The 27,901-nt window shown below is 45.0% G+C and overlaps 1 protein-coding gene and 1 pseudogene across 2 annotated transcripts in view; both read right to left on the reverse strand.

Moving 5' to 3' along the window:
* The window catches only part of FAM20A (FAM20A, golgi associated secretory pathway pseudokinase), a 61,399-nt gene continuing 33,498 nt past the window's right edge, over window positions 1–27,901 (reverse strand). For both annotated transcript variants that reach the window (XM_025362109.1, XM_025362110.1), the window contains 10 exons: window positions 17,905–18,089; window positions 17,118–17,168; window positions 14,833–14,911; window positions 6,758–6,850; window positions 5,843–5,958; window positions 5,133–5,313; window positions 3,990–4,099; window positions 3,038–3,119; window positions 2,496–2,555; window positions 1–906 (listed from right to left, as the gene is read on the reverse strand). In XM_025362109.1, the coding sequence (XP_025217894.1) occupies window positions 642–906; window positions 2,496–2,555; window positions 3,038–3,119; window positions 3,990–4,099; window positions 5,133–5,313; window positions 5,843–5,958; window positions 6,758–6,850; window positions 14,833–14,911; window positions 17,118–17,168; window positions 17,905–18,089 (1,222 nt within the window). In that variant the 3' untranslated portion in view covers window positions 1–641. The remainder of the gene's footprint in view (window positions 907–2,495; window positions 2,556–3,037; window positions 3,120–3,989; window positions 4,100–5,132; window positions 5,314–5,842; window positions 5,959–6,757; window positions 6,851–14,832; window positions 14,912–17,117; window positions 17,169–17,904; window positions 18,090–27,901) is intronic.
* On the reverse strand, window positions 25,942–27,238 carry LOC112609211 (annotated as a pseudogene).

Consider the following 27,901-nt stretch of genomic DNA (forward strand, 5'->3'; position numbering starts at 1 on the left):
TGATATTGTGAGCAAATCCCTATTTTATTTTTGTCACTTGTAATAATCTTCTAAGAAGATTACTCTATTACTGGGCTGTAGGGATTACTTATTCAGATGGGGCCGGTGACTAGAATGTGAGTCAAAAGTGTGAGGTCTAATTTGAACCTGTCTGAGAGTTACTATTGCCTGCCTTGGCCCAAAGTGCAGATTTTTAAAAAGTCAGCTTGTGATAGGCCAGGTGTTTTGTCTGGACCGGGAGTTATCTTTGACTTGTAGATAGAAGAAGGATCCTGAGAACAGTCAGGTCTCCACTTGATGTCTTTTTATTTGACTTGTTACCGTTAGTACTCTCCTGGGATCAAAGCTGCCAAGCCTCACCCCTACCCAGATTTCCCAGTGCACTCAGGAGATCGTCTGTGGCCTTGATGAAGCCAGTGCTTTTTGGGAAAAACGGAGCAAGGCAATGCACAACAGAAGCAGTGCACCGGAGTAAAGATCAAGTTCTGTGGACCCCACTTGCTGTTTGAGAAAATATCCCGCTTCCTTCCTAGCTGACTTGACCTCTAGCATTAACAGGTGGAGGTGAAGAAGCAGGGTCTGCACTCGAGTCTGCTGCTCTGGCTCCAGGTGTATTTTCTGAAACTGGACTCTTCCAGCCCTTAGCTTGTCAAGTTAGCCCGCCCAGAGTCTGGGGCCGATTGTTCCACTGGGCCGTCGGCTATGACACTCTGCTCTCCATGGGCCACTATGCACCCCTCCACTGTCCTTAGGATGGTTTGGAGCCTTCGATCTAAGGCAAGGAGGTGGGGTTCAGTGAGGACAGGGCTGAGCTGGTCTTCTAGCAGTGATTCTCGCATCACATCGCTGAGTCTGTAGTCGGGTTGGGCCAGCAGTTGCAGGTGCAAAAGTGTTTTCTTTTTTATCCTGAAAAGACAAAGTTATAGGAACCAAATAAGCAAATGTAAAGAAAATAACTTGCCTGAACTTAACTTCTTTCCCCACAAATAGCTGTTGTAGCTGATACTCTTGGCGCCTCTCCCCGTGTCTTCTCAGGCACATTTTAATGGAAACCAGGTAAAAAAGCAAATAAATGGAAGGCAAAATCCAGTATCTTGCAGTCCTTTGCCCAATTGCCGTTTGCTCAAGAGCCTGCATAGCCATTTGTGCTCTAATAACGGTGATGCCGGGCTATATGCATTTTCTCTGACAATGCTAAGGGAATCAAAACCAAAGTGACACTTAGATATTTCAAGGAGATTTAAAGCTAATGGGAGAAGTCTCTAGTAGGTGAAATGATGAGCTATTTGCCATCTCAAAAGCCCTCAGTACTGCCAGCCTTTAAATTGTTTCTTGCTAACTTTGTGTGTGTCAGATTTTGAAATCACAGATGAAAATGTGGTGGGACCCATCTTTAGGATTTCAGTTTCTTCTATGTGGGAATCTGACTTGGACTCTGATGCGTAAGCAGCTTAATTGACTTCTGTCATAAACAGGTACTGCTCATCCAGTCCTGCTCAGGAGGCGGGGAAGGGAGGCCAGAGGGAAGCATGTTTAACCTAAGACGTAGATGAAGAATACGCATGCTCTGCTCCAGATTTTTCAGCTGGAAACAAATGAGATGTTTTTGCTAGGTGTGAATATCATATTTATAATTAGCTCTGGATACTGCAGCTGAGCAGGTAGTCAATTTTACAAGCCTGGCTGAAACACCGGAGAAGAATGGGAATAAGTTAGACATTTTCTAGAGAAATGGTGGCCAAGCAAGGGCCTTCGTGCCTTCTTCCAGTCTGCACAGGTTTACAGGACTTTACTCAGGGTTTTGCTTAGATGGTGATCAGGTAGTGATATTTATGAGCTGATATGAATGCCGGGCAAAGCAGAGGTCTGATTAGTAATATCAAAACCCAGCAGACTGCAAAAATAGGTGATGATCTGAGTGGGTCGCCGATTAAAGTTGGCAGTTGAAAGGTTTAAAGGATTAAATCCTAATTCATCCTATGTGGAAGGATGAAAAAGACAAATGTGGGGGAAATTTTGATAGTTGTAGTACAGTCGTGAATCGCTTAGTGATGGGGATATGTTCTGAGAAATGTTTCCTTAAGCGAAGGTTTTGTCATGGTGTGAACATCATAGAGTGTACTCAGTCACACAGACCTAGATAGTGCAGCCTCCTGCACTCTTAGGCTATATGATATTGCTTGTAGGCTACAAACCTTTACAACACAGTGGTGAATAGCTGTGTATATAAACAGAAAAGATAGTAAAACTGTAAAATGCAGTAAACATGCCATATTATTAATATAATCTTATGAGACCAGCATCATATATGCAGTCTGTCACTGGCTGAGATGTCATGCAGTGCACAAATGTGTAAGAAATAAGGCAGTTCATGTCACTACCCACTTATGTCCTAGACCAGTGAAAACTGATGAAGCCCTTCAGCCCTCGGCTGCAAGCAGCATGAAGGGTCACAGCTATTCCTTGCCCATATTATCTGCTGCAGGAAAACTTACATGCAGCACTGGGAGAGAGGCGAGAGGATGGAGATTTCATCATGGGAGTGTCGTCCGAACCTAGGAGGAGAAACAGGCTTTCATGGGTGGCTGGCAGCATCCTTCGCATTCCCGAGGCTTCCTCTCTCTTCTCAGTATTTTGTGAATCAGAGATTGGGGTAAAATGCCAGGGATCATGGCAGCTGCCTCTCCAGCCCCTCTCCGCAGTCAGATCACAAAAGCCTCTGTACAGAGATATTAGAGCTAAACAATCCTTCATTCACTAGCTGCAGAGGGCCAGCCACTGAGGATGCACCTTGCTCTCGAAAACCTCACCCTATTTCACTAGAGGGCACACGAGTGCTCTCAGGCTGAAGGCGAATCAAGTGGTACTTGCAAAGGTAAAGAGAAAGAAGGAAATGGAAGAAGCAGGGCTAGAAGGAGATAAGGCACGTGGTGGTGGAGGCCCTCATTTGTAGGGCATCTGTTTCCCCCGAGCAGCTGGCTGCACAGAGCAGCACATCTGGGAGAGGGGAGTGTTGAACACACATGGGGACACTTACCCTCTGGCGTTGTCCAGGTGAATAAGGAACCCATCATCCCCGAACTTGGTGAACATCTCATAATGGTGCCGGTCCATATTTCCTGTGAAGGAGGGGAGGACTCAGAACCGGGACCAGCAAGCCAGGGGCTCAGGTGCTCCTGACCTGAGTTCTCTCCAGGGAATGGAGGCCTGTCGTCACTTGAGGGGCAGGGGTGTGAACAAGCTGGGCCTCACACTATCATTTCCCCAGGGCCGTCAGTGAAGCAGCCGCAGGAGAGAGAAGGAAGCGAAATGAGCAAACCCTAAATGGACTGGTTTCAAGTCTAAGGCTTTCATCCCTGCCCCTGCCCCTGCCCCCTACCCCAGCCTTTGGCCAGGGATTTGAATGTGCAGAAAGTCACCTTTGCACCTTGTGTACGTATTGATACTGGCTTTCCTCAGCCCAGAGATCCTCAGCTGAGCCTGGGTATAGTAAACAGACACAGCTAAACTTCTGAAAGGCACGATGATGAGCTGGCTGTCTGACTTGCTTCGGACCTAAGCTCCTATGTGATGGCCACCTTCATGTGTCTCCTCTCCCTAGAAGTCCCTGTGGGCCTGGAAGGTGGAATTACTAGTCTTGGGTGTCCGTGGCCTCGCCTGAGGCCCTCCCTGTTACATGCTTGTTGTGTACTTTCTTCCTTTCCTACCTGGTGTCCCCTCACTTGGTGAAGTGAACATACAACTTCCAATCTGATGCCCACTCAGGCCCTGCCTTAAGAGTGACGACCCCTTCAGCTTCTTCCAGTTCTTTGAAGAGAGGCGAGCCTGTTACCTTCTGTCCTCTGGGACCTCCGCCACTTCTGAGGCTGTGGGAGGTGCAGATACTCAGTCCTCATGAGCCAGGTTGTAAGTTTGTGCACAAGGTCACAGGGAACCCCTGCCACACAGCAGAGCCCACTTCCGCTGGGGGCCTGCGTGTGGGGACCTACCTATCAGGAAGTCGAAGATGGCCATGTCGATGACATTGAGGAGCCGCTGGCTGCTGTTGTACGGGTAGATCTGTTTCACTGTGTCACAGTAAAGGGCATTGACCTCCCACCTGAGGGGGAGAAGAAGTCCTGGGGCTGGAAAAGCCAAGATGGCAGGGTGTTGGGGGGTCTCCCCAAACCTCCCCCGCCCTCCAACCCCTGCCTCCCTGATCCTGCGCTGGGCCGGTGGCCGCTTCTCACATTCAGAAAGACCCTGGGCAAGGACATGCATATTCCCTACGGTGAGAAGGTTCTGGGTCCTTTCACTCTGGTGGACACTAAGGCCATGGCTGGGACACTGCATGCCAGAGGGGAGATGTCGGGGCAGGCAGGAAAGGAGGGGGCAGTGACCCTCACCGGCCTCCTCGTCCCTTCCTCCACAGTCCCTCTCACCAAGCCTCTTGGACCCTGGCCCTCCAGGGCTCTGCACCACTCAGCACTCCATGGGCTGTTCCTGCCCTTTCTCTCTCACACATGGTTTTCTGCCTACAATGCTCCGATGCCCATTTTCATCCGAGGGCTCTTCTCAGCCTTCACAGAGTCCCTCAGGATCTGTCATGTCCTCCAGAAATTCTGCCTGGTTACTTCTCTTCCCACTACATATCATGATGGCTTGATTGATGGATCGATTCCCTCAGCTAGTGTGGAGTAGCTGCTGCATGCCAGGGAGGCTGCTAGGTCCTGGGGATACGGCATGAGGTCCTTGGCCTCCCAGGGCTTGCTCAGGGGATCCAGGTGTCCCTCCCATGGGATTCTCGTGTGTACTCTGGTTATAGCAAGTGCTGTGCTGTGTTTTCGTGATCTGGCTATGTGTCTGTCCTCCCCACCAGACCAAGGAGCTTCCTAAGGAGAGAGTCTGAGTCTTCCATTTCTGTATCCCATAGCACTTAGTGTTGGGTACATGGAAGGTTCTTTAGAACTGAATAAATGAACTAAAGGGAGATAACAGATCCAGGTGTGCTGATCCCAGGATCAATATGAAATGGGGCAAAGGAGTATTGAGGCAGCTTTTCAGATTCAAAAGCCAAGCTAGCGACAAGTCCCTGGTACAGGATCTGTGGCTACTGTCAAGGACTGGGCTGTGTGGCTTGGGGACCAACTCACTCCTCTTTTCCTGCCAGTGTGTAGGAGCGGATCCAGGGGTTGGGCACAGACAGCCGGGGGGCCAGGTTGAGGGACGGCAGGAAGGCAGAGAGAGAACCCTCCAGCAGGTGTGGGTTGCCACAGACAGCATACTCCGTCTTGCACATGTATGGACACTTGGCAAAGAAGCACACGTTGCTGGCTGGAGGATGGGGAGGAGAGAGGAGAAGGAGTAAGAGGAGGGCTCTGGAGGCATGACATCTTCCTGCCCTAGCAAATCCACTGGGAGGGAAGGGAAATCCTGAACTCACAACTTGGGAAGAGACAGAAGAAGGAAACACTGACTTTTCCAGAAGTGAGGGTGTGAATGCTACTGAGCTGAACCTCCTGGGTACCTGCTTTCAAATGTCTCAAGCTCACTGCATTCTATCCTTGTGAGTAGAACACTCTTTATTACCCTGGGTGGATAACCTCTGGTTCCGGGAGGCCAGCATTGTAGGGTCAGTGCCCACACAGACTAGGGAGCATCTCACACACAGCCTTTCCCATCCACAGTTCATCTTGTGTTATGGTCAGGCAGACGACGGTGGGAGTGTCTTACAACTTCATATGCCCATCCCAGTAATGGATAGTGCTGGCAGCAGGGTGTCAGGCCACTGATGAATGGAGGGGTGGACACTCTGGCTTACCATGTACTCAGACCCGGAATATCACTCGGGCCAGTACTCTACCTGGAGAGACAAAGAAAACACTCTGCAGGATTTCATTCTTGGTGACCTCTAGGATTTCCTTGGTGACATTCACTAGCCTCCCCACTGTTGGCGGCACCCGTCGGAAGTCCAGAATCCTGCAAGAGAGGAAGCTGAGTTCCATCTGAGCGATGATCGGGGAGTGAGGAGGAGGGGTTTTGTCCCCCGGCCAGTGCACATTAGGAATTGGTTGGTGTACCCAAGAGGGTGGCCAGTGAGATGGGTCTCTGGCCTTTAAACCTAGGTCTAAAGGAGTGGAGATGGAGTAGAAAATGAATCCTTATTCTATCAAGCCTCCTGGGAAAACCTTGCCACCATCCCATCTGTGTTCTTGGTCAGTGCTTCTCATATTTCAGTGTTCCTGTGAGTCACCTGGCAATCTTGTTCAAATACAGGCTCTGACTGAGTGGCTCTAGGGTGGGGCTGACGTTCCTTATTTCTGAAAAGCTTCTTGGAAGTGCCCATGACGCTACAGACCACACTTTGGGTAGCAATGACTGAGCAAATAGAGGAACTGGAATGTTTAGAAATGTGCTTTCACCTGATAAAACAGTGAGACTTCTTGGATAAATAACAGTGGGTGCATTCTCCTCGCTCTCAGATCAGAAAACTAGAGCAACTGTCCCAAGCAGCATGGCGGGAAACGTGTTCTTTATAAATTGTTCTTTTCATTGTAAATCATTCTTTAATGAATGTTCATTACATTCATTAGAAGGCCTTGTATTTTTCAATCTGGGGGTTGCATGGGACATTTTGGGTTCAAAGACACCACGATGAGGCACGAAGAAGATAAAAAGCCAGAAGGAAGAAATGCCAGGGAGTTCCCACCTGAGGGTCTGTCTAGTCACCCCTCCCAGAGGATTGGTCCTCATAGGCCTCCATGGGGCCAGACCCTACCTGTCCAGATGGAAAGCTGCGATCTCAGCATTGTGTCTCTGAAAGTCAATGAAGTAGAAGAAGTCCACGGGCGTCTCCTCATCTCGCTGCTGTCTGGAAGGAAGGAAGGAATCACGCCCTGGACTCAGACTTCAGCTTGGAGCCTGAGAAGAGAGCTGATGAGCATGACCAGTGAGAAAGGAAAACAGACTTTTATGCTTTTCATGTACACACAGGCAATGGCACAGCTTGGCCAGGAGAAGACATGCAAAGTGGGAGGAGACAGGCTTCTTGCAAGATGATGTCCTGCAGGCACCAGCAATACCAAGTTTCCTGCTTAAGAAGCTTTGGTGACAGTGGCTGATTATTTTCAAAACCCAGCAGTTGAGAGGGAAGAAATAGACATTCTTCTGCAGGTATAAACAGAAGAGAGACGAATGGTTAGCAGAACCAGAGGCAGTATGGACCCAGATGTCCAAGGATGAAGAAAGGTGGGAGTATGAGCCAGGAATTGGTAATGGAAAAGTGGCCCAGAAATGCAATTTAGTACGCTGGGGTTGAAGAACAGAAAAGTTCTGGGTCTTAGGGGGATGTGGGGGAAATATGTGGGCCATCATCCTCTCAGAGAAACACAGCTGGATCATGAGGGCTGAGGGCGGCTGGTGCAGAGGATATTGATTTATATACATTGAATCTCTAATGAATTCCTGAAAAGCGCCAGGCTGCCTGAGAATGGTGGGACCTGCTGGGTGTGTACATTCAGGAAAGTGTTTCCTAATCATTAAGGGCATCGTGGTGTGAGTTCTGGCCTCTAGGCTGACTTTGCCTTGATGCTAATAAACATGGAAGAATGACGATCTTTGAATAATTTTATAATCCACTGTGTGGGGCTGTTAAAATGACTGCAAAGCAATTTAAATGTAAATAAACGTAACGTTGCAGAAAGCTATAAATAAGAAACACTGGCAATTCAAACCGTGATGTGCATTTTGCCAAAAAACACAAGTGAGTCCTGGAAACCACAGTGAGGTGCTGCCAAAAGTAGAGATTCTATTTTAAAAGGTACAGCCACAGTTACAGTACAGCCCTCCGTGCTCAGGCCTGACCAGCTTCTCATCATCGTCACTGGATGTCCAGGCTAGCAAGGACAATCCGTCCTCCCAGTCTTGTTTTAATTTCTGAGTCCCACCTATAGGAACATATCATCTCTTAGACACCCTTTAGGGTCTTCTAAAACATTTTCTCATTTTCGTATGACATAAGATAGAAGTGATTTTAAATTTGAAGGTTGTTTTCACTTTATATCAATGCTTCTCCTACTTTGAGAAGCACAAATGCACATCTCATTGCACATTATATTGTATACATTACATTTTAAAAATATAAATTTTTATGTTCCTAATGTGTATTTTCCAAAGATAATGTTCTACATTCTCTCTTTAATCAGGAAAAACATGGTGTTCACCTTAAATTACTTACAGAAAAATAAAAACCACATAATTTTTCAAGAAATACATTTTAAAATGATATTATTTTAGATTTTGGACTGAATTTTATAAAAATGTAGATTACACTGTGTTGTGGTATAAAAAATAGGTGAAGTTGGTTCTATCACTGAATGTTGGAGGGTTTTGTGTTACATTTGGGGAAAAAGCTGGTTAATTTGAACAATTTTTGTAGAGACACACCTCAGAGTTATTGCAGGTTTGCTTCTAGACCACCGCAATGAGGCAACTATGGTAATAAAGTCATTGATGCACATTTTTTGGTTTCCCACCCAATGCATATAAAAGTTATGTTTTTATTATACTGGAGTCTTAAATATGCAATAGCATTATGTCTGAAAAATGTATACATCTTAATGGAAAAATGCTAAAAAATGTTTTTATTGCTAAAAAATGTTAAGACTCATCTGAGCCTTCAGCAAGTCAAAATCTTTTTGCTGACTGGGGTGGTGGTTGCTGAAGGTTGGTGAGGCTGTGACAACTTTTAAAAATAAGACAACAATGAAGTTTGCTGCATCGATTCACAAAAGATTTATCTGTAGCACGCAATGATGTTTGATAGCATTTTACCCACAGTAGAACTTCTGTCAAAATTGAAGTCAGTCCTCTCAAACCCTGCAGCTCCTTTATCAACTAAGTTTGCCTAATATTTTAAATCCTCTGTGGCTTTAAATCCTCTGTGGCTTTAAAATTTTGGGGGAACAGGCCCCCCAAAATCTGGCCATAAACTGGCCCCCAAACTGGCCATAAACAAAATCTCTGCAGCACTGTGACATGTTCTTGATGGCTGTAACACCCACGCTGGAAGGTTGTGGGTTTACCGGAAGGAGGGCAAGGAACACCTGGCCCACTCAGTGCGGAAAACCGCTTAAAGGCATTCTTAAACCACAAACAATAGCATGAGCTATCTGTGCCTTAAGGACATGCTCCTGCTGCAGATAACTAGCCCAACCCATCCCTTTATTTCAGCCCATCCCTTCATTTCCAATAAAGGATACTTTTAGTTAATCTAATATCTATAGAAACAATGCTAATGACTGGCTTGCTGTTAATAAATATGTGGGTAAATCTCTGTTCAGGGCTTTCAGCTCTGAAGGCTGTGAGACCCTTGATTTCCCACTTCACACCTCTATATTTCTGTGTGTGTGTCTTTAATTCCTCTAGTGCCGCTGGGTTAGGGTCTCCCCAACCGAGGTGGTCTCAGCAGTGGCCATTTCAACAATGTTCACAGAGTCTTCACCCGAAGTAGATTCTATCTCAAGAAACCAATTTCTTTGCTTATCCATAAGAAGCCACTCCTTATTGGTAGGGCATGGTGGCTTACGCTTGTAATCCAAGCACTTTGGGAGGCTGAGGTGGACGGATCACAAGGTCAGGAGATTGAGACCATCCTGGCTAATATGGTGAAATCCCGTCTCTACTAAAAATACAAAAGAATTAGCCAGGCATGGTGGTGCATGCCTGTACTCAGGAGGTTGAGGCAGGAAAATTGTTTGAACCCGGGAGGCAGAGGTTGCAGTGAGCCAAGATCGTGCCACTGCATTACAGCCTGAGAAACAGCGTGAGACTCTGTCTCAAAAACAAAACAAAACAAAAAAAGAAGCAACTTCTTATCTGTTCAAGTTTGATCATGCAATTGCAACAATTCAGTCACATTTTCAGGCTCCACTTCTAATTCTAGTTCTCTTTTATTTCCACATCTGCAGTTACCTTCTCCACTGAAGTCTTGAACCCCTCAAAGTCATCCATGAGGGTTGAGATCAATCTTCTTTTAAACTCCTGTTAATGTTGATATTTCTACCTCCTTCCACGCATCATCATGAATTTTCTTAATGGCATCTAGAATGGTGATTCCTTTCCAGAAGGTTTTCAAATGACCTAGTCCAGGTTCATCAGAGGAATCACTAACTGTGGCAGCTATAGCCTTGTGAAATGTATTTCTTAAAGTGTAAGACTTGAAAGTTAGAATGACTGCTTGATCTGGGGGCTGCAGAATGGATGTTGTGTTAGCAGGCATGAAAACAACATTAATCTCCTTGGACATCTCTAGCAGAGCTCTTGAGTGACTGGGTGCATTACCAATGAGCAGTAATATTTTGAAAGGAATCTGTTTTTCCCCCCCTTGAGCAGTAAGGTCTCAACAGTGGGCTTAAAATATTCAGCAAACCATGCTGTTAACAGATGTGTGGTCATCCAGGCTTTCTTGCTTCATTTATAGAGCACAGGCAGAGTAAAGTCAGCATCATTCTTGAGGGCCTGAGGATTTTTTGAATGGTAATTGAGTATTGGCTTCAACATAAGTCCCTAGCAACATTATCACCTAACAAGAGAGTCAGCCTGTCCTTTTTATCTTTGAAGCCAGGCATTGACTTTTCTTCTCTAGCTATGGGGAAAGTCCTAGATGGTATTTTCTTGTAATAGAAGGCTGTTTCATCTACACTGAAAATCTATTGTTAGTGTAGCTACGTTCATCAATGATCTTAGCTAGATCTTCTGGATAACTTGCTGCAGCTCCTGCATCAGCACTTACTGCTTCACCTTGCACTTTTATTTATGGAGATGGCTTTTTTCCTTAAGCCTCATGAACCAACCTCTGCTATCTTCCAACTTTTCTTCTGCAGCTTTCTCACCTGTCTCAGCCTTCATTGAAGAGAGTTAGAACCCTGCACTGGATTAAGCTTTGGTTTAAGGGAATGCTGTGGCTGGTTTAATCTTCTACCCAGATAACTTAAACTTGCTCCATATCAGCAATGAGGTTGTTTTGCTTTCTTATCATTCGTGTGTTCAGTGGAGCAGCGCTTTCATTTTCCTTCGATAACTTTTCCTTTGCATTCACAACTTGCCTAACTGGCACAAAAAGCTTTCAGCTATCAGCTTATCGGCTTTCAACATGCCTTCCTCACTAGCTGCCTGAATCATTTCTTGCTTTCCATTTAAAGTGAGAGATGTGACACTCCTTTCATGTGAACACTTAGAGGCCCATGTTGGGTTACTAACTGGCCTAATTTCAATATTGTGCGTCTTAGGGAATAGGGAGGCCTGAGGACAGGGAGAGAGATTGGGGGAATAGCCAGTTGTTGGAGCAGTCAGAATACCCATTTAGGCCAGGCGCAGTGGCTCACACCTGTAATCCTAGCACTTTGGAAGGCCAAGGTGGGCAATCACTTGAGGCCAGGAGTTCGAGACCAGCCTGGCCAACACAGTGAAACCCCATCTCTACTAAAAATAGAAAAAATTAGCTAGGCATGGTGGCACATGCCTATAATCCCAGCACTTTGGGAGGCTGAGGCGGGTGGATCACCTGAGGTCAGGAGTTTAAGACCAGCCTGGCCAACACGGTGAAACCCCATCTCTACTAAAAATGCAAAAATTAGCCAGGTGTGGTGGCCGGTGCCTGTAGTCCCAGTTATTTGGAAGGCTGAGGCAAGAGAATCACTTGAACCCAGGAGACAGAGGCTGCAGTGAGCTGAGATTGAACCATTGCACTCCAGCCTGGGCAACAGATTGAGACTCTGTCTCAAAAAAAAAAAAAAAAACAGTTTGAAATATTGTGAGAATTACCAAATGTGACACAGAGACACGACATGGGCACATGCTGTTGGGAAAATGGCACCGATAGACTTGCTTGATGCAGGGTTGCCGCAAGCCTTCAATTTGTAAAAAACAATATCTGCAAAGCACGATAAAGTGAAATGCAGATACAGCGAGCTATGCTTGTATTTTTTTGTTGTTGTTCTTTGAGACGGAGTTTTGCTCTTATTGCCCAGGTTGGAGGGTAGTGGCGCAATCTTGGCTCACTGCAACTTCCGCCTCCCGGGTTCAAGCCATTCTTCTGCCTCAGCCTCTTGAGTAGCTGGGATTACAGGCATCTGCCACCATGCCTGGCTAATTATTTTGTATTTTTAGTAGAAACGGGGTTTCACCATGTTAGCCAGGCTGGTCTCGAACTCCTGACTGCACATGCCTGTATTTGTTTTAACTGACCAGGCAGAGAAGAAGTTTTAGGCTCTGAGTTATGTTATTTTACTTTCCTGCAAAGGAAACACTACAGTTGAAGACCAGCCTGGCCAACATGGTGAAACCCTATCTCTACTAAAAGTACAAAATTAGCCGGGTGTGGTGGTACACACCTATAATCCCAGCTACTCCGGAGGCTGAGGCAGGAGAATTGCTTGAACCCAGGAGGCCGAGGTTGCAGTGAGCTGAGATGGTGCGACTGCACTCCAGGCTGGGCGACAAGAGTGAAACTCCATCTCAGAAAAAAAAAGGAAAAAAAAAAAGAAATCAGAGACATCCTATTGTGCCACATAAAAATTTTGCTCGGAGAACAGAATCTATGGCCCTGGTGATTTGTGGTGCATTTGAAGATTTATCATTACTTTTATGCTTCTCATTAACATCTCCTGTTTCTCTATCAGTGTTCCTTAGGTTGCCTCTCTCTAACTGGTGCTGTCTTTTGAGTATATATTATATGTGCTGGACTAACTGTAACAATAATTTAAACTCTGTAACAACCAGAACCTCACTGGTGGCTCTTGTGTTCAGCTGAGCATTGTGCCAAAGAGTCACATGTCTACTTGTGGAACCTCTGCTAATTGCCATGTGTATTCGCTGTTATAGCTCTCATTTCAAAGGAACGCAAAGTATTTATTTACGTATTTTAGTACTCTATATGCCTGTATACAAGCTGAGGTCTCTCCTGAAACTGTCCCTTGGAAAGGAGTCTCTATATTCAAATCCTGTCATAGTTAATCACTTAATTTTGTTTGGGACAGATACATTAACCTGGAATGACTTGACTTTGTGCTGGTTTTACTGCCTGGTGTAACTGGTTACAATAGGTTGTTGGTAGTGATGGGGGAGGGGAGCGGGGAAATAATTTAATATTGATTTAACATTCACCCCAAACTTGACTCTAAGTGATGATGAAACCAATGCCCAAAATTTTTGACAGGTAAAATCTATAGTGGGAGAAAAAAAAGCGGTATTTCTAAATCTATATACTGTTTTATATGACGGGATTTTAAAATGAATATAAATATAAGCAGACATTCAATTGTTTCATGTACATTTCTGGAAAGTTTTAAGTTGATCTAACAACTAGGATTTTGGATCTTTCACATAGGAAAAATGGGGGAACTGTTTCTTGTTTTTTTTTTGAGATAGAGTCTCCTTCTGTTGCCCAGGCTGGAGTACAGTGGTGCGATCTTAGCTCACCGCAACCTCCTCCTCCTGGGCTAAGACATTCTCCTGCCTCAGCCTCTCGAGTAGCTGGGACTACATGCACGCACCACCACGCCTGGATAATTTTTGTATTTTTGGTAGGGATGGGGTTTCGCCATGTTGGCCAGGCTGGTCTCAAACTCCTGACCTCAGGTGATCCACCTGCCTTGGCCTCCCAAAGTGCTGGGATTACAGGTGTGAGCCATTGTGCCCAGCGGAGGAACTCTTTATACAGCGGTGGTTCTCAAGGTTGCCTGGGCCTTGGGCAGGGGTGTCCACTGGACTCCCTGAGGGTGGGACTCAGGCATAAGGATTTTTAAAGGCTCCTCAAGTGAATCTAACATGCAGCTGATCCACTCCAACCCCTTCTTTAAGGAGGTGCTTTTGTGAAAGCAGTTGGGACTAAAACTCTTTATTCAGTGCTTATTCAAGTAGGCCCTGCCCTAAGAACCATCTACTGGGGCATTCAATGGGCCTCCACTTGAATGGCTGAGGGTTTGGAATCTGCCAGTCTAATTGCATTCCACTGGAAGAAGCACATTCTGGAGGAAAGCATCACTTGGGTAACGGGGTCCCTCTTGGGGCGATTTTCTTTTCTGCAGGTCGTCTCATCATCTCAAGGAGGAACATTCCCCTGGGCTAAGGCACTGGGGCCCAACTCTAGGAGACCCCAACCTGGGGGTTGCAGATCCTTTGGGGGCCAGAAACCCAAACTCACACCAAGCTATGTTTAAGGACTAAAATATATATTATATCACCCATCTATATGTTTTACAAAATTTTCAAGGCATGTAGTTACTGTTGTTATGAATAAAATATAAATTAATGAAAACATGGAATTGACTTCCTAGTAGTCTTTCTTGATCGTCTAGGTTTTCAGTCGAAACAAGTGTTGTTGTATACAGGTCTGAAAAACTTTTTGATGTCAAAAGCTATCCTTGGAAAAAAGTAGGGATCCATTAAAGTGGTGGAGTGTGAACTTAGCAATCCAGATGCCTGGGTTTGAATCCCAGGTCCACTGTTTGCAGCTGCAAGATTGGGATGAGATAGTCTTTTTCAGCCTCAGTATCTTTATCTGTAAAGTGGACATTATAAGAGTATCTGGCTCATCAACTTGCCCATGATCCCAGGACACAACTTAGGTCATTGTGTGGCATAGATGCTAGTAAGGGCCTGATAAGGACAAGCTCTTAGTATTTTCAATGATGATGATTATTATGATCACCCCAAACAGTTCTGTGCTTGTGCAGATTAGAGAATCTCTGAATAACTGGCAGAAAGACTTTAGGTCACTTTTATTAGTTTTTGATCCAAATCTTCCCAGGGCCACCCCAACCGGGTGTGGAAAGGAGGAAGGCAGTCACTTACCTCATGGGTTTGAACATGGCCTTCCCGAAATCCGAGAACCTCAGCACCAGCTTGAGGTGGACCCCACTGGGTTTCACAACTGTGAAAGGCAGACGAGTGAGTTAACCATGCTTCTGGGCCTCAGCCCAGGCTTGTGACTCTGGTCCTTCAATAAGCCCCGCTGACTTCTCTTTCCTCTTATGTAATGAGACCCTAAAGACTAGGATGTGCTCTCCATAACCTGCAGGGTAAACGCCATGGTGTCAGGTCATAGTGACGGTGCCCAGGGGCTCAAGACAGTACTTTTTACTTTGGGAGGTGGAGGCAGGAGGATCACTTGAGCCCAGGAGTTGGAGACCAGCCTGGGCAACATAGTGAGACCCCCATTTTGAAAAGAAAAAAAAAAAAAGGTACATTTTCTGCTGACCATGGGAAAAGAGCAACAAATACAGTGAAGACATTTACTGAAAACCCCAAAGAATGTTTTCCTAAGAATGAACCCTTTCCTCTTTGTGTTTCAACTACATCTTTGTAGATTCGACTTATGCCTTCTGTTATATTAGACTAGTTGGTTTATGCCTCTTTCTACTTAAGACTGTACACCTGGGCTGGGACCAGAGCTTGGCAAGTGAGTGCTTCTTAGGTGCAAGGAGTACTACTTCCTTAAATGTTGCATTCTGGGCACCTCACTTGCCTTACCCTGTCCCTGGTCCTGGAGGGTCAGGACAATATCTCACTCACCTTGTGTTTTATAAAATGGTCAATGGCAGGTGCTTAACTGAAGAAAAAGGAAGCCTGGGGCACACCTTTATTTTCAAACCTTAGTGATATGGTTAGGCTTTGTGTCCCTACCCAAATCTCATCTCAAATTGTAATCCCCTTGTCTCAAATCTCATCTCAAATTGTTGAGGGAGGGATGTGGTGAGAGGTGACCAGATCATGGGACAGTTTCCCCTATGCCGTTCTTATGATAGTGAGTTCTCATGCGATCTCATGGTTTTATAAGGGGCTCTTCCCCATTTGCGTCTTCTCTCTCCTGCCACCATGTGAGATGTGCCTTGCTTCCCCTTCCGCTTCTGCCATGATTGTAAATTTCCAGAGACCTCCTAGCCATGCTTCCTGTTAAGCCTGCAGAACTGTGAGTCAATTAAACCTCTTCCTTTATAAATTACCCAGTCTCAAGCATTTCTTAACAGCAGTGTAAAAATGAACTAATACATTTCAACATGCCTCATCAGATGTAGTCACATGTAGACATTTCTGATGTGTGTTCCACATATTGAAGTAAAGGGACGGGGCCACTCATGGCTGGTGATGACTGGCCTGAGGGTTTTAGGGTCCAGACCCACCTATAACCAGGTCACAGCACTCCTGGAGGGGAGCTCTGCCGCTGTCAGTCCTAGCTTTTTGATTCCATTAATCACTTACCCTTGTGAGTTTCAACTCTGGCTATATTAGAATCACCTGGGCCTCAACGTCTGAACTCGAATCAAAACCCCTGGGGGTGGAGGCCGGGCATGAGCACTTTTTAAAGCTCCCCCAGTGATTCTAATACATACGTGTGTGTGTGTGTGTATATATATATGTGTATATATGTGTGTGTGTGTGTATATATATATGTGTATATATGTGTGTGTGTGTGTGTATATATATATATATTTTTTAGCTGGAGTCTCACTCTGTTGCCTAGGCTGGAGTGCAGTGGCATGATCTCAGTTCACTGTAACCTCCACCTCCTCGGTTCAAGCGATTCTCTTGACTCAGTCTCCCGAGTAGCTGGGATTACAGGTGGGCACCACCATGCCTGTCTAACTTTTTATATTTTTGGTAGAGATGGGTTTTCACTGCGTTGGCCAGGCTGGTCTCAAACTCCTGACATCAAGTGATCCACCTGCCTCGGACTCCCAAAGTGCTGGGATTACAGGCGTGAGCCACTGCGCCCAGCTGATTCTGATATTTTGTCAGTAGTGGGAACCATTGCTTCTTGAATTTGAAAGCAACTCCAATCACTTGAGGATTTTGTGAAAACTCAGATTCGGATTCAGAAAGAGAGTGAGACCCTGCATTTCTGATGAGCTCCTCAGTGATGCTGATGATACTTTTCCTGGGCCACGCATTGCCCAGTGGGGCCTACACAACCCTTCCTCTTAAGTGCCTTTTCTTGTTGTGGGTGGATGGGGAGAAATGTTGAGTTCTTAGAGGTTACACCTTCCACTCTTGCCCAAGGTCGCCACTGGAGTGGATTTTGGGGTTTGCACAGCTGTGAGGGTGAAGAGGCTGGGTGGGGGCGGGGCCAGGTCACTTACTCTGGGTGCAGTCACACGCTCCCAGCAAGGCTTTCTCATCCTGACTGTAATCTGCAAAGGAGGAGAAGGGCAATGAGAACTTCCAGTCTTATTCCTGGGACAGCCTACAACATGGGGGTCCCTTGACTCTGGTTCAGATCACCAGAGGGGAGACTGTGATGTAGCCTGTGGCCCTTGCCCACTCTGTGGGAGATCTCTTGGAACCCAGGAGGCTGCAGCCTCCTTCCTTGCTCTGTCCCAGACCCCTGCTTTCTAGCCCTTCAGTGGACACTCCAGCAATACCTGGCTGGGAGACTGAGTCTGCTTTTGTCTCTGCTAATAATTTGCTGTGTCATTTTGATTGTCTCAGTGCTTGACAGCACAGACTTGGTATCAGCAGGCCTGTGTTTGAATCCCAGCTCCACCCCGTAGGTCCTTGGCCAAGTGACTCAACCTTTCTGAGTCTCAGTTTCCCTATCTATAAAATGGCAGTGGTAATATCCATGCCACAAGGTCTTTGGGTGAAAGAGAATGCGTCGCCTGCTTCAAAAGCAGCACTCAATAAATGGTAGTGATCACCTTCCTTTAGGTGTACCAAACAACAGCATACCTCCTTATGGCATCAGGACGAGATTATTGCTATAAGATCTCTTTCAGAGGGAAAAAGATCAATGTGTATGTTCCTTTTCTGTCTCTCAGGTGTCAGTGTCAAGCCTTTAATGTTCCACTCTGGAGCCTGGCCTGGGATGCGTTACCCAGACTCTCTGGGAGAAAGTCAGTCCCCCTTGCCTGATCCCATGAACTTTACCAGCACTGATGGTGGGAAAGTTCCTCATATCTTGCAGAAGTTTGCTGACAATAGGACTGGACCGGGAGTAGAGCCCATGGCGGTTAATACCCAGGTGGAACTGGACCCAACTGGCCTCGAGTCGAAGCTGCAGTGGGGGGTCCAGGGAGGTGAGGTTCATCTGCTCTCTGTACATCTTGTGTCGCCTGAAAGAGCCAGATAGTTGTTCATTAGAGGAACAAGAATGCAAAGACCCACCAAGATACCTTGTCTGCAGTTTTCATTCATCTTTTCATTTATTCCACAAGTGTATTAAGCATCTAATGAGGGCTAGGCTTTAAGCTGTGCTTAGGATATCATGGGAAGCAAAACACCTGTGGGGTCCTTTCTTACCCTCAGAGAGCTTACACTCTAGTGAGTAAAACACACAGTTATACAGTATCATACACAAATACTTAATTACAAACCAGGACAAATCCTGGGAAGGAAAAAAGGCAGACTTCTAAGAATAAAACTAGGGGCCTCATATAATCTGGGATCTCAGGGTGAGACTGTGGGTCTCTGTGCACTTTCCCATTAAAACTCTCTATCTTACATTTCCCAGTATTTTATGTTCCAAGGAATCAGAAGATAGAGGAGAGAAGGCAATTGGTGAGAATAACAAGAAGAGAGGGTGCAGATCTTTCAGTGGGGCTGGAAGCTGAGTTAGATTACAAAAGAAAAGAAGAATTAATGAGCCATTTACTGTTTGTTCTGCTTGGGTAGCCTTTTCTGCCAGGAAAAAAAGAGAAAAATTAAAAATGATGGTGCTACCATTTAGAGATGTAGACTGTAATTTGGGAGACAAGTTGTAAGTCTGTGAAATAACCAGAGCAAAATACAAGGCTGTTATAAATCAACTGCTAAACATGTGGCTCAGATGGAAACGCCTTAACGTTTTGGAGAAGGGAAAAGATGAATCTATGATGAAGTAGCCTGAGGACAACCACAGTGAAGAAGGCAGACTTCAGCTGGATCCTAAAGAACCGGGGGTGTTTGGTTTGAAGGGGACAGGGAGGGTACTCCTGCATTAAGGACGACATGAGCACTATGAGAGGTAGGCAAGAAATGAGTGTATCTTGGGATGAGAGAGGCAGGTTGAATAAGTGCACTGTTGAATGAGAAGACGGAGGCCTCCGGATTGGAAGGGAAGGCAAATCAGTATGAGGTCTTCTGGCAGGGAAAAGCTGATTGGGAGAGGTAGGTGGGATTATAGGAGTAGGGTTTTGCAGTTCCTATATATCCCTATTTCTCAAACTGTGATAGTATACCACTCAGGTCTGGCGCGGGGTGAAAAACAAAACAAACATGGCAGATCCGGGAGTGTCCAATTTTCTCATTGGTGGAGAGTTGTAAAAATTACCACATTGGGAGGCTGAGGCAGATCACCTGAGGCCAGGAGTTTGAGACCAGCCTGGACAACAGTGATAAAGCCCCGTCTCTACTAAAAATACAAAAATTAGCCAAGCATGGTGGTGCGCACCTGTAATCCTAGCTACTTGAGAGGCTGAGGCAGGAGAATCACTTGAACCTGGGAGGCAGAGGTTGCAGCGAGCCGTGATGGCGCCACTGCACTCCAGCCTGGGCGACAGAGCGAGACTCTGACTTAAAAAAAAAAAAAAAGTTACTTTTCTATCGAAATAAAAATAGATGTACTATGGGGAAGGAAATAAAATATACCATAGGGATCTGAATCCATTTGTGATCTTAGTGATTGCAATGAACTGAATGTTTGTTTCCTTCAGATTCATATGTTGAAATTTTAACCTCCAAGGTGATAGTATTGGAGGTGGGGCCTCTGGGGAGGGGGCAACCCTCATAAATGGGATTAATGCCCTCATAAGAGAGACCCCACAGAAATCCCTCACCCCTTCTGCCATGTCAGGTTATAGCAAGAAGACAGTATCTGTGTACCAGCAAGAGAGGCCTCACTAGAAGAAATGGAATCTGCCAGCACCCTGGTGTTGGACTTCTCAACCTCCAGAACTGTGAGAAATACATTTCTGTTGTTTACAAGTCACCCAGTTTATAGTATTGGTTATCACACCCCAAACAGACTAAGGCAATTTTGCTTCACCATTTCTTTCCTATTTCTGACACCCAGAATGAAGTGTAATATATCCCCAGACATGACTGCCCAGTGCAGAGGAGAATATGGTAATTACCATCCCCATTCATGGCGTTTTCCTTGTATGAATGTAACTCAACACTGAAAATCTTTGGGAAATCATGTCACATATCTCTAAGAAAATATGATTTTATGGTAAGCAGGATTCTAAAATTGGCTTCTAAGATTCCATGCTCTCATTTCCAGAACCTGTGACTATGAAGAGCTCTCACTCCATGATTATGCCATGTTCACGACGTAGTTGAATTTAGGGAGGTTGTCAAGGTGGGCCTGATTGAATCACATGAGCCCTTGAAAGTAAAGTTTTTTTTCTGGCTGTTATCAGAAGTCCAAACGATCCAGAGCGTCAGAAGGATTTGACACACTATTGTTGGCTTTGAAGATGGAGAAGGTCAAGTGGAAGGACCAGAGAGCTGTCATGAAGAGCTGAGAATGCTTCCCAACTGAAGCCAGCAAGGAGATGGGGGCAAGGAACTGAATTCTACCAACAACGAGAATGAGCTTGAAGGAGGACCCCTGAGCTGCTGGTGAGAATGTAGCCAACCAACGCCTTGGTTTTAGTCTTGTGAGATCCTAGCAGAATATGAGTCATACCATCTGATATGTTGCAGATGTTTGTCCCCTCCGAATCTCATGTTGAAATGTAGTTGCCAGTGTTGAAGGCGGGGCCTGGTGGGAGCTAACTGTAACATAGGAGTGGGTTCCTCATGAATGGCTTAGCACCATCTCCTTGGTGATTAGTGAGGTCTTGCTCAGAGTTCATGTGAGATCTGGGGGTTTAAAGGCATATAGCGCCTCCCTGCTCACTCTCTTGTGCTCCTGCTCTTGCCACGTGGTGTGCATGTTCTGTATCACCTTCTGCCATGAGTAAGTTTTCTGAGCTCTCACCAGAAGCAGCATGCTTCCTGTACAGCCTGTGGAACCATGATCTAATTAAATCTTTTTTTTTTTTTAATAAATTACACAGTTTCAGGTCTGTCTTTTTCTTTCTCTTTCTTTCTTCTTTCTTTCTTTCTTTTCTTTTTTTCTTTCTTTCTTTTTCTTTCTTTCCCTTTCTTTCTTTCTTTTTCTTTCTTTCTCTTTCTTTCTTTCTTTCTTTCTTTCTTTCTTTCTTTCTTTCTTTCTTTCCTTCCTTCCTTCCTTCCTTCCTTCCTTCCTTCCTTCCTTCCTTCCTTCCTTCCTNTTCCTTCCTTCCTTCCTTCCTTCCTTCCTTCCTTCCTTCCTTCCTTCTTTCTTTCATCTTTCTTCAAAGTTTTGCTCTTGTTGCCGAGGCTGGAGTGCAATGACACGATCCTGGCTCACTGGCTCACTGCTACCTCCACCTCCCCAGTTCAAGCGATTCTCCTGCCTCAGCCTCCTGAGTAGCTGGGATTACAGGTGCCTGCCACCATGCCTGGCTAATTTTGTGTTTTTGATAGAGATGGGGTTTTACCATCTTGGCCAGGGTTGTCTCAAACTCCTGACCTCAGGTGATCTGCCTGCTTTGGCCACCCAAAGTGCTGGGATTACAGGCATGAGCCACCGTGCCTGGCCAGATATTTCTTTATAGCAACACAAAAACGGCCTGAAACATTATCCCAGACTTCTGACCTATAAGGCAAATGGGGAGTTGCTCTGAGTGTCTAAGTTTGTGGTAATTTGTACTCAGAACTAAAAACCAAATGCATATTTTGTTCACAGAGAGGCTCAAAAGCTACATGCTCTTATTTTAAGCATATGCTTTTATTTCTTTTAATAATAACCCCAAGTAATATTTTTTATTAGCTCTAGAAAACTATTCACATAAGTGTTCTTGTTTGTTTGTTGTGTTTAGAGATGGGGGTCTTGCTCTGTCATCCAGGCTGGAGTGCAGTGGCATAGTCACAGCTCACTGCAGTCTCGAATTCCCGGCCTTGAACAATCCTGCTGCCTCAGCCTCCCAAGCAATTAGGACTACAGGCATGCCCTACAAATCCCAGCTAATTAATTATTATTTTTTTTTTTGGCAGAGATAGAGTCTTGTTTTGTTGCCCAGGCTGGTCTTGAACCCCTGGCCTCAAGCAATTCTCCCACGTCAGTCTCCCAAATTCTTGAGATTATACGTGTGAGCCACTGCCCCTCACGTAAGTTTTAGATTTTTATTTTGTCATTAAAGTGGTTAATCAGCTTTCAGATGGGACTTATATTTCTGAGTTCCCCAGGGTCACTTAACAAAACAGGTACAGGCTGCAGAACTATCATGGCAAGAGGGTCCACAGACTTAAATACCTACAGAATACCTACAGAAACAGGCAGACAGCGTGAGTGAAGAATGCAGGCAGGAGGGGTGGGGAGTGTGGCAAACTAGAGAGCACACTCTCCATGTAAAGGGGAACAGCCGCTACTAAGTTTCAGCTGATTGTAGAGTTGTTCTGACATTGTTTATTCATCCATTCACTCATTCATTAACTATTTGTTGAGATACTAGATACTGATTTATATTTTGGAGCTAGGGCTGTGTACAGATCTACAATGTTTCTGTTCATATGAAACTTATAATTTCCAGGGAAATCATTTATTCTAGTTTTTAAGAGAAGCTAGAATCCAGACTTTGATCAGGATTCGGATTCTCCTTCCAAGTGTTAACTCAAGAATGAAGAGTTGAGCTACCATTTGAGCCAGCAATCCCACTACTAGCATATACCCAAAGGAAAATAAACCTTTCTACCAAAAAGACACACGCACCTGTATTTTCATCACAGCACTATTCACAATAGCAAAGGCGTGGAATCAACCTAGGTGCCCATCCATGATGGATTGGATAAAGAAAATGTGGGACATATACACCATTTTATGCAGCCATAAAAAAAGAATGAAACCATGTCCTTTGCAGCAACACGGATGCAGCTGGAAACCATTATCCTAAGTGAACTAACACAGAAACAGAAAACCAAATGTTGCATGTTCTCACTCACAAGTGGGAGCTAACTACTGGGTACACATGGACACAAACGGGAGCATCAGACACTGGGGATTATTAGAGGGGGAAGGGAAAGGGGGGTGGATTGAAACAACTGCCTATCGGGTGCTAAGCTCGTTACCTTGGTGACAGATTCATTTGTACACCTTGACATCCCATGGCATACCTTTGCAGCAGGCCTGCACATGAACCCCTGATTCTAAAATACAAGTCCAAAAAAAAAAGTGTTGACTCAAATTAAAAAATATCCTGTGTGGGCCAAACAACAACAACAACAACAACAACAACAACAACAACAACAATTGACATCCAGTTTGTGTTCTCTGCCCTGTGCTGTTAACGCAAATGAAGAAGTGAGCTGGTCAATGTGAGGCAATATTAAATCTCCCTGCACACATATTACTCTGGGGATGTATATGAATGGAGGAGACAAGGCAAAGCAAAGGAACACATTATTATTATTATTATTATTATTTGAGACAAGGTCTTGCTCTGTTGCCCAGGCTGGAGTACAGTGGCACCGTCACAGTTCACTGTAGCCTTAACCTCCTGGGCTTAAGCAATCCTCCCACCTCAGTCTCCCGAGTAGCTGGGACTACAGGCACGTGCCATTATGCCTGGCTAATTTTTTTTATTTTTTGTAGAGACAGGTCTCCATATGTTGCCCAGGCTGATCTCGATCTCCTAGGCTCAAGTGATGCTCCTGTTTTGGCCCCCCAAAGTGCTGGGATTGTAGGCATGAGCCGCTGCACCCAGCTAGAATACCCTATTATTTTAAGACTTTGGTCTCCAAGAGCAGTAGAAAGATGGCTGGGACTTCTCTCCCAAGACAGCAAGCCCTCAGCCAGCCTTCCAGCTTGGCGTAGGGGAAGGGGACTGAAACTTATTCCTCCCCTAAAGGTCAGCAGCAGGCTCAGGAGTCCAGCCACCATCACTCCATCGCACCCCCTCCAGAGCAATCTGTACTGTTGGTATAATTACCCAAAGTGACAAATGTTAAAGCTGCTTCAGCTTTCATTTGATGAAAACCAAGGGCAAGGGCAAATTGTTGACCAGGTCTGTATGTCTCCAGCTGGCTTTCCCTTACTTTACTAACATTTATTTTTATTTTAAAAACATAATCTTTTTTTCCATTTAAATATCTGAGAGGTCTAGAATTTATATAGATAAAACGTGTTAGGTATGGGTTCACCTTTTTCCGCCCTCCAAGGTGACTAGCTAGTTCTCTAACAATCATTTATTAAACAAATTTATTTTTTAATTTCACTGATTTGAAATGTAATTTTTATCAGATAAAACATTTCCATTCGTATTTGGGTCTATTTCTGGAAGCTCCATTCTGTTTCATGTTCTGTCTGGCCATATTCCAAGGAAATGCTGTTGAACTTTTTTAACGTGATAAAACACTTTAACAGCTGGTGGGGCTAGTCTTTTTTATTGCTTTTTTTTTTTAAGAGTTTTCCTATATAGTCCAACTTGTATACTTATCCACATGAATTTCACAAATTATAAAAACCCTTTCAAAATGGAAACCTTAAAAAGTTTTAAACAGGCTTATCAAGTAGCGTTATTATAATGCCTTCTTGAATTATTGACGAGAGTGTAGTTGGCACATCATTCTAGAGGGTAATTTCCCAGTACATTTCTTTTTTTCTTTTTCTTTTTCTTTTTATTTTTATGGAGTCTCCCTCTGTTGCCCAGGCTGGAGTTCAGTGGCATGATCTTGGCTCAGTGCAACCTCTGCCTCCTGGATTCAAGCAATTTTCCTGCCTCAGCCTCCTGAGTAGCTGGGATTACAGGTGCATGCCATCATGCCTGGCTAATTTTTGTTTTTTTAGTAGAGACGGGGTTTCACCATGTTGGCCAGGATGGTCTTGAACCTCTGACCTCACATGATCCACTGGCCTCTCAAAGTGTTGGGATTACAGGCGTGAGCCACTGCACCCGGCCCCCAGTACATTTCAAAACGTGTAATGAGTGTACCCTTTGACTTAGCAATTTCACTTCTGCAACTTATCCTGTAGAATGATTTGCACAACTCTGCAAGAAAATATGTTCAAAGATGTTCACCATTGTTTGTAACTGTAAAATCTGGAGAAAAGAGAAATGTCTAGGACAGGGGTATTTAAGAGATATCTCTATATGTAGTGACGTAGAAAGATGTCTAATTTCAGAACAGTTGTAGAGTGGGTCTTTTTCTTTTTGCTAAAAATATCATATACAGGTGCTTATACAGACATAGACACATTTAGTGTGCATGAAAAGAACACATACCAAACTCAATGATGGTGCCCCTTGGGGGTATGCATGAGTAGCTTCATTTTTACTTCATGTATTTCTGTAATTGTGCAATTAAACAAATTACATTGAAAGTTGTTTTTGCATACCTCTTTCTCACTCCTCATGTGTCTCCCCATCTAGCATCCTTTTCCATCCCCCCACCTTTTTTTTTTTCTTTTTCTTTTTTTTTTTTAAAGCATTGCATCTTCTCATTTGAATTGCATTTCCAAGATCTGGCAAAAAAAAAAAAAAAAAAAAAAAAAAAAAAAAGAAGGCTGGGCGCGTTGGCTCAAGCCTGTAATCCCAGCACTGTGGGAGGCCGAGACGGGTGGATCATGAGGTCAGGAGATCGAGACCATCCTGGCTAACACGGTGAAACTTAGTCTCTACTAAAAAAAAATACAAAAACTAGCCAGGCGAGGTGGCGGGTGCCTGTAGTCCCAGCTACTCGGGAGGCTGAGGCAGGAGAATGGCGTGAACCCAGGAGGCGGAGCTTGCAGTGAGCCCAGATCGCGCCACTGCACTCCAGCCTGGGTGACAGAGCGAGACTCCGTCTCAAAAAAAAAAAAGAAAAAGAAAAAAAAGAAAAAAAAATTTCCTCTTGTACTTGCGTGATCTGTGACCCACAATTTCAGATCACAATGCCCCATCTCCTTGAGTCCCTGTGGTTCATTCAAGCATTAACCACAATCATCTTGCTGTAATTTTTCTGCTGCCCCTCCTTGAAGGTGTCCTTCACCTTTGCTCTCTTTAGTCCTCCATCCCAGGGAAGTTCAGTCAGGCCTCCTTGTATAGCAATAGCAGACTTAACCCTGTTAGCAAACTGGACTGTATCTTCTCCTTCCTTTCTGGTTATGGGGGGCATGTACCACACGTCACCGACAATGGCCCAGCTGGTCATCATTCAAAGCAGGTAGCTCACCATGTTGTACTTACTGCTGTTCCAAAATGCATCACCAAACTGAGGGTTATACTTAATTGCAACTGGATGTATGGTTCCTCCAATTTCAAAGCTCCCCTTTTTAAACATCATGACTGAAGTACTGTTGATGCAAGTTCCTTCAGGAAAAATTAATATGGGTCATTTCTTCTTATCAGCAATATGTTCTTTTAGTCTCTTAGTAACCAGGTGTCGATCCTTCATTTCTGAGCATTCAAACCAGACATGAGGACAAGCCTTGACCATAACTCTCTGCATAATTCTCATCAAATCACCAAGAACCTGGCCAACCATAGCATAACATCCATCTGTTGTCAAGATTAAAACATCAATTGGGGAAGTATGGTTGGCAACACAAATGCCTCCCTTCTGGGATCTGTACTGCTTGTTATGATAATCAATGGTACCAGAGAGGGATCGCGGACAGATCCGGCAGCAAGTTAGATGGACCAGTTCACTCAGTCAGTTTTTGAAGCCGCTGTCTGGCAGCTGCCCAACCAGTGTAGTTCCTATAACCAGCAAACTGATCCCAATGAGAGCCAAGGTAACCCTCAGAGGCAGTAGGACACAATAGCTCACTATGACGCCCAGCACTCACACCATAGTGCGCCGCAGACTGATGTACTGGAAATTTACATTGGTTCTTGGGAGGAGATTCCATGACACTAGCTCCTCTGAGGAAAACCTCTGGGTCACTTCATCTTCCACAATGGCTTCCAATCCCTTCCTGGAGAAATAAAACACGTCGGACAGCTCAAAGTCCCTTCCTCGTAGACCAGAGAGCCCTTTTCCCATGGGTGACTCATCTCTTTGGATAACACCAACAGAAGCAGAGTTTTTAAGAATTGATTCCTTTGGGGTTCCTTTTTCAATTCGTATTGTGGCCCACTCTAAAGTTTTCACCGGGATCTTCATGTAGATCTCAGAGATGCCCAGAGACACTCCGAAGACCGAATACAGAAGGATGAAGCCGAGAACCAGCGTCAGCCATGCGGAAAGGATCTTTCCCGGCCAGCTCTGCGCCCTCCATGACTCGGTGCACCCACTCAGGAGAGGTCCGTAGTGGAGGACCGAGCGCCACAGCAGTCCCTGTCCCCAGGCAGTCCTGTGGGAGTTCCAGGAGCAGAGCGCCGAGCCCAGCACTTACCTCTGACTTTTTTTTTTCTTAAACAAACAAAACTACTTTCCTAAGATGATCTTATAGGTGAGTCAACATGACAGGCATCTTTCTCAATAACCTTCATTATCACGCAGTACCTTTGTTTCATCACCAGACTAACTTAGAGTTACCGTTGTTGTTTTTTTTAACCTCTCTAAATCTCCCTAACTCTTTTTCTTAGGATGCTTCCAAGATTTCAGTCCATTTCACTACCAGTCTTCACCTACAGAAGTCCTTCAAGGACCATCTCAAATGTCTCCATCTCTAGCATTAACCTTTCTTTGACTCTCCCAAATAAAGGATAAACAGCACAAAGGCCAAACAGAGGGCTCTGTTTTGGTGTCACTGGTTGGTGACAATGATGACAATGACATAGTTCGACCCCTATTGTAATGAGGTGAGAGGGTCACCGAATGCACAGCGAGTCGAACAAGAACTAATCAGTAGTGCAATAACAGAAATGGATGCAGAGTCTGTGTCACAAGGACCTGGTTCTGCCCCTCACTAGTGGAGCATCAAAAATCAATGCTAGTG

The sequence above is a fragment of the Theropithecus gelada genome, chromosome 16 (assembly GCF_003255815.1).
Source record: "Theropithecus gelada isolate Dixy chromosome 16, Tgel_1.0, whole genome shotgun sequence".
NCBI classification, from domain to species: Eukaryota; Metazoa; Chordata; class Mammalia; order Primates; family Cercopithecidae; genus Theropithecus; species Theropithecus gelada.